Genomic DNA, 12,331 nt, shown 5'->3' with positions numbered 1-12,331 from the left:
TTCCTCAAATAACCACCACATCTATCCCAAATGTTCCCATACAAAATGATTCTACCAAAATAGAAAATCCAAGTCCAATACCTCTTGATTCTATAGATTTTTCAATAGATACTGAGGCTTCTAATCCACAGATCAATGAAGAAGCTAATCATTCAAACCCTTCCATTCCTGCAAACACAAACCATGCCCCTCACTTGCCATGAAGATTGACCTAAATAAGGAAAGCTCCTTCTCATTTGCAAGATTATATGCCAACAAGCTACTTTATCTCACCCATTTTAGAAGTTGGACAAGGAAGAAGGTGCTGTTTTTCTAGGTAAGCCTTTTCCTTTTATTGATTGTATGTCTTATGAAAAATTGTTCAATCCATACAAAACTTTTGTGACATCCATAACCAACCAAACGAAACTTAGGAATTGTCAGGAACTTCCCAATCCCCCTAATGGTTTGCTTCCATGCGAGGTGAGATAAAAACACTTGAGTTAAATGACACTTGGGATATTGTTGACTTACCTCCTGATAAAGAGGCAATAGGATGCAGATGGATTTACAAAATGAGCAATGCTACATACAGTGGTGGAATTACAAACGCTGCGCAATCGCTTTGAAAAAATGTGGAGTACACGATTAGAAAGTTAGTTTTTTTTTCATGTGGGTCCCATATTAATTCATTTTTTCAAAGCGACTGCACGCCGCTTGCACAACCACGACTACAAATATCATTTCTCTTACAAAATTAAGTTTAATGCTGATGGAAGTGTTGGAATATTTAAGCAAGGCTGGTGGCAAAGGGTTATATACAACAAGAAGGCCTTGACTATCATGAGACTTTCTCTCCGTTAGCAAAACTAGTCACAATAAGGAATTTGCTAGCCATAGCAACTATGAAAGGATGACACTTACATCAATTTGATGCGAACAATGCTTTCCTACATGGGGACCTAGAAGAAAAAGTCTACATGCAGATACCACCTGGTTATGGTGATGGAAATGAGAGAAAAGTATGCAAACTGAAGAAAAGTTTGTATGGGTTGAAGCAAGTGTCAAGGCAATGGTATTCCAAGCTGTCCATCTAGCAATGATTTAATCAATCTAAGGCTGATTACAGCTTGTTTACAAAATCAGAAGGTAACTCATTTGTAGCCATTCTTGTATATGTTGATGACATTATAGTTGCAAGTAATTGTGTGGATAATGTCAATACTCTTAAAACTTCTCTCAATGATAAAATTAAAATTAAAGACCTTGGAAAATTGAAATACTTCCTTTAACAAGGTCAAAAGAAGGCATCTATGTATGTCAAAGAAAGTATGCACTTGACATACTAAAGGATTCTAGTACAATAGGTTTGGCCCCTGCTAGAATTCCTTTAGATCAAAACCTCAAGTTATCTAAGGATCAATGAAAATTGCTTGCTGATCATACTCTTTACAGGAGGTTAATTGGCCGGTTGCTTTATTTGACTATAACTTAGACCTTGCATACTCTATCCAATTGTTGAGTCAATTTACAGACAGCCCTAGAATTCGTCACTTACATGCTGCTCACAAAATGTTATGGTACATTAAAAGGGCACCAGGCCAAGGATTATTCTATTCCACAAAATTTGAAATGCAACTACAGGATTATTGTGACTCAGATTGGAGGGCCTGCTCGGATACAAGGAGATCAGTAATGAGTTATTGTGTGTTCATTAGTTCTTCCTTGGTGTCTTGGAAATCAAATAAACAAAATGGTTTCAAGGTCTTCGACTGAGGCTTAGTATAGAGCAATGGCCAACCTTAGTTGTGAATTGACTTGGCTGAAATATGTTTTCAAGGATTTAAATGTTCAACATTCTCAAGGAGCAATGTTGTTCTATGATAGCAAATCTGCAATTCATATAGCCACAAATCCAATTTTTCATGAAAGAACAAAACATATAAAACTTGATTGCCATTTGATTAGAGATAAAATTCTGGAAGGGAGCATCACAACTGAACAAGTTAGCAGTGGTTTACAAGTTGCTGATGTTTTGACCAAAGCTCTAAGTTTACCTAACTTTTATCAACATTTGTCCAAGATGGGAGTAGCAGACATCTACACTCCATCTTGCAGGGGCTATTGAGGAATGAAGAGCTGCTGACTCAGATAGAGGAAGGAGCAACACATCTACAATACCCACACATTTAGTAGCAGCGTGAATACCCTGTAGGCTAAGGGATGAGGCCATTCCGTTGTTATTGTGTACATGTACATAATGCTTTACTTTTGGTTTTATTGTCTTTTGTTTTATTTTTTGATGCTAGTTGTAGGAGGTTTTGTCATCTACTGGCTTTGTATTATATATAGATTACTTTCCATTTGTAAAGAGGATGACAAGAGAATCAATACAATAAGAATTTCCTTCCAAAAACTCTGCAATCTACCTGTTCGATACTTTTATCCTTAGACTTTTCTTATAAGCATGAAAGAAAAAGTTTATATAAAAATTTTAACATCTCACCGCAATTAGAAAAATAATTTTTTGCAACTATGTAAATATATTTTTTGCACAACTTGAGCTTTGAAACAACATATATATATACACATTTATATATAATAGATTTATGCTTTGAAGTGAGTTTAATATAAACTATCCATCTTCATTAGTACTCTTCATAGATGGAATACGTTCTAACTATTACAATTTATATTAGCATGCGTTGACATCTTTTGATCAAGGGATAGGCAACACATGATCATTGAACGTTAATTATTCCTCTCTCCATCTTCATTGAACGTTAAATCATATGGATGATGATTTCATTTTGAATATTTTGATATGTTTGCTTCCTATCTATGATTAAAATATATATTTTTTTCTTCTAAAATCTAGGACGATGCAAATTATCATTCTCCAATCATTTCTTCCTTTTTTTCTTCCTTTTTTTTTTTTTTTTTTTTTTTTTTGCAAATTGGTAGCCATCCCAATCTGAATGTGTTGGACACCCCAAGTATTTTGCCTCGTGAAATTCTGGACAATGAGATTTGCTCGAAGTTAGCTTTAACGGGTATATATAACTATACCTACTATGTTTTTCTCTTCCATAGATTTGGATGAGTCAGTCTAACTCAATTAGTTACTCTGGTTTGAAACCTGAGTAACTATCACATGCACTGCAGTGCAACTTGTTGGATGCATGGAATGGTTATTGAAAGTTCCAAAAGCTTCCAACATTCTTATTAGTTTAGATTTGCTTATTACCAAATGTAGGATCAATCAGAGATTGCTTAGTAATAGAAAGGGAAATTTCTCAATATTTTTTAGCTATTCTCAACTTAAGCGATGGTCTCCTATTCTTAATCACGTTGGTTATAACATATTTCATTTCCACTTGAACATTGTTCTCTTAGTGCCAAAGCATGCTGCACTAAACTCTTTCTTGCTATTGGGTTCTCATTAGGAGTTTTTCTTGTAAAAATGTTAGTACAATTTTATTTTTATTTTTATTTTGAAATTGTTATTAGTGTCAATTTGAATATCCAAGGTTTGTATATATTTTTTTTAGCTTATATTAGACAATTTTTTATGATTATTTTTGGCGAGTCTCATCTTTTTTTTTTTCTTTTATAATTTTTTTTAATTCTTTTAAAGTTTGCTGCGACTACATCTCATGGCAAATCATTTTTTTTTTTCTTTTATTTTTGGAGGAAGAAGTTTTTTTTCACCAAATGTTCTAATGGGTACTACTAATACCCACCAATACCTTTGACAATAATTGGTCCTATTTCCACAGGCGAGCTTACTAGGCTATTGCGGTGGCATTTGTTGTGGGAATAGCCTAGCAACTTATTTCTTACGAGCCTTCCAAGAATAATTGGTGGGAATAGAATTTTTCCCACAAATATGATTCTTTTGCCACCAAAAGAATTCATGGGAAAGCACGAGTACTATTTCTTGCAGTGAGCTTCATCCATATGATTTAAACTGATTTTGAATCTTTGATGTATTTGCTTCCTATCTATGATTAAAATAAATATTCTTTTCTTCTAAAATCCAAGACGATGCAAATTAACAAAGTTTATAAACTGGTGGTGCATGATTAATTGCTAATTGCTCTCTAAAGATGACTTGCAAAATAAATAAATTAATACATTCAACATCCTCGTGAAAAATACAAGATCACTTGTCTAAATGTGAAAACTCATTAGTTACCTTTGTATTTTTAATTTATTTTTTGCAAGCGAAAAACATTTATAAAATAACAATTTGACAAATTGTTTTACTTTGGCAGGAAAGCATTCTTTAATAATGAGAAATGTTTCATCCAAAAAAAGATTATCTTATAAAACTAAATTCAGGAATTGATGTGACTTAATACGATACATCATATTGTATGATTATTTTTACTGTAAGGTAGATTTGATATATTATATAAAGCTATATTGTTATACTTCTATGAAATATTTTTTTGGTATAGCACTTCTCGTCTTTAATATGATAACATCTGCAGTTAACCATTCTAGTTATAAATAACATTATTAACAATTCATACGTACACGATCCACTCATCAAATAGAGGAAGATAAGCTTTCTATTAAGAGTACGTAGTATAAAGATTTCAAGGAACGAAAGTTCGCTTTGAAAACAAAGAATATAATTGGCTTCTCATTTACCGGGGGCTAAAAAGAAAGCCATGAATTTGTAAGAAAAACATTGATTGCAAATAATAATAATATATAATAATGCAATAAGGAAAGCATTCTATATATATTATTTATATATAATGACCTTCTCGATCTTCTAGCAAATTTCAATACCCATACATCCACTCTTGAAGTAAAGGACAAAATAATTCAGGTAAAGTAAAGAGAAATATGAATAATGGATCAAAGGAAAGAAAATTCTCGCAGCAAACAAAGTATGTCTGCTCCTTTAGAAGGAGGTGAAAAAGAACTGCATGATGCAGGCATGGATCGATCCTCTCTCTATAGAAATGACCATTCATTGACCATGTTTCTTAAAAATTCTTTTAACTTCTAGCCCTACATATGCAACTTAATTAATTAAGTACGTAGTTGGATCATGAATTCGTAGCTCGCGCGATTTGTTCAAGTTCCTTTGATCATGAAGTTCAAGTCGAATTCGAGTTTAATTATTATCAAACAAACTAGATTAATTAGAAGCGCGTGAACTTTTTTTTTTTTTTTTTTTATTTATCAAACAATAATTAAACTGCATGTTTACATTTTTTTTTTCTCATAAAATTATTTTTACTTGGTTATGCTCAAAATTATTTTTTCTAATAAATTATATTATATATTGACTGTATTATTAGATTTATGAAGATTAAAATCACTTGTATTAAAGAAATCATATTTTCTTTAACCTTTGTATTATTATTTATATTCCATGATAGAACCATTTAATTAAACAACCCACTCTCTACTAGTCTATAAATTAACGATCTCTATCATATATATAGATGCACTCAACACATTTTCCAAGTAGTTGAGCTAGCTAGAATTTGTCGTATTAGAAAGATACTTCTCATCCATTTTTCAAACGTTTCAGGCCCGCCATGTTATTAAAACAACAATATGAGAGTCAATAAAATGACACTTAACATTGATAAAACTTGTACAAGTTCTCTTGGTTCAATATGCTGGCCAGCCTCCATTTTATACAAATCCACTCTATTTAAAAAAAAAAAAAAATGAAACTACCTATATATACAATGATCAGTAATGTTATATACAATCGTGAAATGTACAAGAGCTATGCAGTTACATTAAAAAAGAATATGGTCTACTATTAAAAAATTAATTTTATTTTCATGTAAATCCTATATTTATTCATTTTTTTAAATGATTGCGTGGCGATTGCATACTTACGATTGCAAGTATCATTTTCTCATATATAATCTTTCCATACAATGCAACTAATTTGTCCAATTCTAGTTTTTATCCAAAGATCCCAAATGAAAAGTTCTGATCATATGAATGAGAATGTTGGATACAGGGAATTACATGCTGATCATGCAAAGATCAGAATCACATTGGGAGGTGCTAAATTAAAGCTGCAAACCAATTGATCAGCTAAGTATTTTAAATATTGCATGGTTGTCACTAGGACCATTACAATTAGATGAAGCAAATTAAAGGCGCATGAAAGAAGAAATCTAGCTGCTTGGGATATGGACGCGCCACCACATATATAGGGTGAGTTGTGAGGGCCACATTTATGGCAGGATGGTGGCAAAAGTCGATCGAGGAGGGGGTAGAAGTGGGTATAGGGATAGAGGAAAAAAAAAAGAAGAAGAGAGAAAATGAAAGAAAACAGAGACAAAAAAAAGAAAAGAAAAAAAGACAATTGTATATTATAGTGCCGATCGAGTTGCAAAATTATGAAGGAGGAGATCTACCGAGCTAGGAGAGGAATGATCAAGAGAGGGAGAGTTTTTTGTTTCCTGCAGTCAAAGTTATATGAATGAAAACTTTAAACCTAAAAGCTAAAGACGTTCGTATACATCTATGATTTCTCACACTACGAGATAAGTGGGCTTTAGTGATTAAAATGACTATTTTCTATGGTTTTCTATAGGAAATAGTCTTTTTGATTACTAAATCTTAGTCACAAAAACCCACTTCTCTTGTAGTATCATTATGTCAGATAATTAACTTTCCATATCGAAACAGCGGACACATACAAGGAATAATTGTTGAGGAAAGTACCCAGAAATTAACTGAAACACAGGTTGGAGAGAGAGTCAAAGCCAACCCACGTACGTACGCTCACTCTTTTTTACAGTAGATTCGTCTGGAATGGCCGCAAACGTGACGCGTCCCATTAGCTCAGTGGCGACACTAAATATATTCGTATATTACGTGTCAACCATTGTCCTCAGCACAATATATATAGATGAAATATTATATATATATATATATGTATATAAATCCTTTTCATAGAGCCTTCTTCCTCTCGATAAATAGCCGCGCCAGCCTATTCTTAACCCACACAGCTCTTCCTTTATCCGTTAAAGCAACAACCTTCCATTTGCCTCCCTGTCCTTCACCTCAATTTCGCTGTGTCTATTTATCTATTTAAGATTTATTTTAGTGCATGATTTGAGGTTTTGTTAATAACCCAATCCTCTAATTGGGAAAACAAATCACCAGGCCTCGGTGTTGTTGTCTCTTGCAGAAATATTAGACCTTTACTTTTTCGTTTTTCTTTTCGTGTATTATCTCAGAAAATCTTATAGATTTTCTGCAAAGCTAGTTTTTGAGAGATGGTTTGTGATCTTGTATCTCGCACGGGAAGAGAGTCGCAAAGATACAACAATTTGGGTTGCCGACAAGTTGCAGGGTTTGTTCATTCTTGTCATTGAGCATTCATATATATTATCATTTTGTCGATTCATTTCCCCCTCGTTTTTCTTGACTCTTTTGGATGATTTACAAAGAGCGCTCTCTCTCTCCCTCTCTCTCGCATGCATCCTTGTTAAACCAAATTATTATATTGGATGCACGTACGATTTATATATAATAATCTTCTGGAATATGACATGGATGGATCCAGATTAAATTGAATGAAGGGCACCCATGCATCTATAATTTATGGATTTTCACCTCTCTCTCTCTCTCTCTCTCTCTCTCTCTCTCTTCTCTCTGTGGCCGTGCTTTGTGATTTTCTTGATCCTTGCAATATTGTTCTTGAGCTGTTGTTTATTTTTCCTTTTTCTGTTTCTGGGAAATTGGTTTGCTTTTGTTTCCACCTCCATAATGAAACTATAATTAGTATTGCGTTAACACAGAATTCGTTGTCTGAAAGTTTTATGCTTAATCGTGCAGATGCATTCCATACAGATACAAAGATGGTAGTGATGGTAGCAATATTAGCAATGAATTAGAAGTGCTTGTGATTAGTTCACAGAATGGTCAAGGATTGACATTCCCCAAGGTAAGAATATTCATTGGCTTGGCTAGCTATCTAGGTTTTTCATTTCTTTTCTGTTTAGAACAGAAAAACCGTTAGACCAGTATTTTGTTTGGATTCAAAAATCATCTCAACTTATCTCATTTTATCTCATCTAATCATTATAATTTTTTTAAACTTTCAAACAAATTATAATAAACAATTTAACTTTTCCAAATCTCAAAACAAAAAAAAAATATTCTAATAATATTTTATTCAACTTTCAATCCTCAACTTATTTCAAATCAAACTCACTATCCATACCTCCCTATTTGATTAGATTTTTCAGTCAAGCTGTATTAATTTGTCTTTACCAGGGTGGTTGGGAACTCGACGAATCAGTGGAAGAAGCGGCTTCCCGTGAGTCTCTTGAAGAGGCCGGGGTTCGTGGCAATGTCGAGGTAATTAATTAGCACTGACGTCCCTAACCCAAGTTTTTATGGTATTCGATATTGCATCTTACAATATACATGTTTAAAAAAAAAATGCGCACGTGCACAAACACATGACATGCATACAAATATTAGATGGTATGGTGCATGCATGAGTGTTGGTGTCTTTGGACATATAAATCTGATCATTTTGATATTATTTTTTTACGATGAATTCATTATATATATGGCAGTATGAATTGGGAAAATGGAGCTTCATTAGCAAACGCTATGGCACATGCTATGAAGGCTACATGTTCGCTTTACTAGTCCAAGAGCAACTTGATCTATGGCCGGAGAAGAATGTCCGCAGGAGAATATGGGTATGCATATATATGTATTTAGTTCAATGAGCATAAAACTCCTCTCACTGGGTGTGCATATATATATCTTTGAAACTCTTTTAATTAATCTATATATATACATATAGATGACGGCGGCTGAAGCAAGAGAAGTTTGTCAGCATGGGTGGATGAAGGAAGCCTTGGACAAATTGGTTGAAAGGCTTACATCTCCACAGCAGCAGAAGGAAGCAGATTTAGATGATCAGCGCCCATCTTGATACTAAAATTGTTCTGTACATAATGTTGTATTTCTTTTTTACGTGGACTAGCTGCTAGCGTAGTTATTTACTTATCTTAATTTATTGTGTACGTGATCATAAAGGATAAGCCAATTTTTTGTGGACGTACGTATGAGGAAGCCCCGGCCCTACGTACTCTAGTCCCAAAAGAAAAGAAAAGATATTGGCTTATTTGAGTTGATCTAGTAGTACTACTGCTACTACTTGGTGCATGCTCTGTGAAGGCCGGAGAGAGTACTAATCAATATGATCATCATCAATACACACAAGATACATGCAGCCTTTAATTATCTTCATTTAGTCATCAAGATGGCTAGGGATAATGAAGCTGCATGGCCATAAACACGTACATGATCATGATCAACGGATGGAGTCATGTTCATTCCTCAACAAGTATGCTGCTAATTGACTATATGCCTTTGATTCTTCCGTAGAAGGCATAGAACGCCGGGAAAAAAACAGCCGCAAAAACTGTGATATGTTGTAGCATGCTGTGAGTACAAACAAGATATTTTTCACAAGATTAATTTCTAGCAACCATATTAATTTAAATCTTTGATTCGTATATTAATATGGAATTGGTTTCCAAATTCACAGGTTAATTTGAGCTTATCCATGCAGTTATATATGCACTCTTGGAACGAGAGAGGATCAAACCGGTACTGGACGACTAGATCGAAACAAGGAAGTAGGGGTTTCAATTAGCTAGAGCTAGTTAGCACTATATATGTAATGTATGAGAAAGGATAAATTTCTTGATGAGGGGCTTTCTTGATGATCTCCTGCCAATCTGCAGACAATATTGTCTTCTAGATGGGAGATTTTAATATGAAAGCGCTCTCTCCTGCACGCAGGCAGTTAGGTATTAATGATGGATATAATATGGTTGAGTACTTGTGTTGTACGTATCTGGTAAATTGAATACTTCTCTTATATGGATTATTAATGTTGTTGTCATCGTTTTTATGTTGGTTAATATATTATCATGTTGTTGGTGGCCGTCTTGTTATATATTGGATAGCTAATCTCTATATTTGGAAACATTACTGTTTGGATCCCATATGAAGAAATCCCGAGTGCTGGGACTTTCACGTTGATGACACCTAATATATTCGAAGGAAGGATCATATATCGTTGCAAATAACTATATTTTGCGTGTGATACACCTAAGAGAATACATATATAGATCAGAAGGATTTAATGATAAATTGGGATCATTGATCTAATAAGAAAATATAGTAATTTTATGGATTAAACTAATTAAAATTCTATTTTCTAGAACAATGTCAAATTTATATGATGATCTTCAAGAGAAATTGACACTTCTTGGATTTTATTTGAGGTGCTTAGGATCATAATTAGACAAAATGATTGGTACTAGTTAGAATATTTAGAAATTTATAGAGTAATAAAAATATTTGTCTTGATGATGTGGTGCCGTGTGGGCCAATTGAGGAGTGACAAATGGCAGCAAGCTTGCCAACTCACCTACCGAGCCCCACTTTGTTTTCTCCGTCCATCGATCACCACCACTCGGCACACTTCCTGGCTGCAACACAATACAGATGTTGGTCCAAGCTTCTTCCACTTGATCAAAAACCATACACTAATTTGGCATTAAAGAATTAAAAGAATGAGAGAGAACTAGTGGGTTGTATTCAGCCAATAAGTTTCTTCTTCCATTTCCTTCTACAGTTTGTTCTGTTTTTTAAGAGACAGTACATGACCCTCCAATTCCTCTACTCTTTCTGTCGCATGCACATACACACAGAATATCCAACACAAATACTCAACACTATATTGTGAGAAACCGAAAGTATTAGTGTGAGTGTAGTACTAGTGAAAACCGGCTGTTAATAATTAGCTTCAAGATTTTCAGTTTGGTTAGTTAATTTCTTCCTCAACATTTTTGGTATGTGTTGGATAGTTTTGTTAGTGAGTTATTGGAAGCATTTCTGGAGTTAATTAATTGGTTGATTTGTGAAATATATGATCGCTTAAGCTCTCGGTTAACATCTTGGTGTTAAATGTTGATAGTTTGAGTTTGATCTTTGTAAATGTTGATTTTTTTAAGACTTGAATGGCCGTTGTGTACGTATGGAGTTTGTTTAGTCTTGTAAATTGAGTGTTAAGGACATATTTCACACCACCAACAGCATATATAACCTACAACAAAATGAGATGGTAGCACGAGGTACCCAATAGAACTCTGATATCTAAATCAGAGATAAGAACTGGGATGTAGCTTTAAGAGTAGAAACGGGAAACATGGAATTGGGTATCCTAGTCAGGGACCACCAAAGCCAAGTCATTGAAGCACTACGAGCAGGGAGACCTCTTGTAGGAAAAGCATTTGAAGCAGAAGTTCATGGTTTAGTAGTGGTAGACATTTTTTGCAAAGAACTGGGCCTAAACCAAATCAATATAGAAGAGGATTCAATGCAAGTCATCAACCTACTACATGAAATGGAAAAGAACTGGAGCCTGAGTGGACTAATAGTGAAAGATGCGAAGCACATTTTGGCTAGTATTGGCAGTTGAAAAGCTACGTATATCTATCGAGAAGGAAAAAAGGTTGCCCACAACCTAGCAAAATCTACCTTATATTTAGATGAAGATGTATATGATATAGAAGAATGTCTTGTGTGAATTCATTCGATTGTAACCTCTGAGCTGTTATCAGCATAATCAATAAAATTAGTATTGCAATTTAAAAAAAAAAAAAAAAAAAAGAACTTGAAACAAGGGAAGGGAAACTGAAAAAGAACAGTGATGCTCGTCCGTCAATGAAAATATCTCATTTTACAGCTGTAAACCGAAGGCATTTTCCAATTCCAAGGAAAAAAACATTGTCAATATCGTAAACTTATGATAAGGAAGTACACATTAAGATTTAGTGCAAGAAAAAAGTATGATACTACCGTACGATCATAGGTCCAAACTTAAAGTGGTAAGAGTTCATTGGACAGGTCCTTCAATTCGTACTAGGAGGTGACAGAAGGCATCGAACGGACTCTCAAGGTCATAAAAATTATAAACCTTAAAAAAAAAAGGTCAGAGAGCCGCATTACGAAAAAACCAAGTTGAATTTAAAAATAAAAAAATTAAATTAAAATAAAATAAGATGAAATATTTTGATTAATAATAAATAAAATATTATTATAATATAATATATTTTTTACAAATTAAAATTTTTGTTTTGAGAGCAACGGTACAGAAGAAGTGATATTTACGAAATTTTCTATTTACTTAATAAAATCTGAACTATATCACCTCATCCGATTTTAATTTATTATTATTATTTATTTAAATTTTTATATAAAATATAAAAAACCATTTAACTTTTTTAAATTTTAATTAAATAATTCGAATCTCCTC

General features: G+C 33.5%; 1 protein-coding gene across 2 annotated transcripts; it reads left to right on the top strand.

Annotated features, from left to right (window-relative positions):
• The first annotated feature begins 6,927 nt into the window (after nucleotides 1-6,927).
• On the top strand, nucleotides 6,928-9,964 carry LOC122313028 (nudix hydrolase 17, mitochondrial-like). 2 transcript variants are annotated; one of them, XM_043127723.1, is made up of 6 exons: nucleotides 6,928-7,330; nucleotides 7,816-7,924; nucleotides 8,257-8,340; nucleotides 8,565-8,693; nucleotides 8,801-9,446; nucleotides 9,575-9,964. In XM_043127723.1, the coding sequence occupies exons 1-5, from the start codon at nucleotides 7,254-7,256 to the stop codon at nucleotides 8,930-8,932; spliced, it is 531 nt and encodes a 176-aa protein (XP_042983657.1). In that variant the 5' UTR covers nucleotides 6,928-7,253; the 3' UTR covers nucleotides 8,933-9,446; nucleotides 9,575-9,964. The 2 variants fall into 2 exon arrangements, with proteins under 2 accessions (XP_042983657.1, XP_042983656.1); XM_043127722.1 differs by having other exon boundaries at nucleotides 9,551-9,964.
• Nucleotides 9,965-12,331: the final 2,367 nt, after the last annotated feature.

This window comes from Carya illinoinensis, chromosome 6 (genome assembly GCF_018687715.1).
Source record: "Carya illinoinensis cultivar Pawnee chromosome 6, C.illinoinensisPawnee_v1, whole genome shotgun sequence".
Lineage (NCBI taxonomy): Eukaryota > Viridiplantae > Streptophyta > Magnoliopsida > Fagales > Juglandaceae > Carya > Carya illinoinensis.
Note: the sequence above shows the minus strand (reverse complement) of the source record. Positions and strands in the feature narration are given on the sequence as shown.

Coding starts and splice junctions, on each gene's coding strand:
- LOC122313028 (XM_043127723.1), top strand. CDS start 7,254: ATGGTTTGTGATCTTGTATCTCGCACGGGAAGAGAGTCGCAAAGATAC. Junction 7,925..8,256: donor AAGGATTGACATTCCCCAAG/GTAAGAATATTC, acceptor TGTCTTTACCAG/GGTGGTTGGGAACTCGACGA. Junction 8,694..8,800: donor ATGTCCGCAGGAGAATATGG/GTATGCATATAT, acceptor ATATACATATAG/ATGACGGCGGCTGAAGCAAG.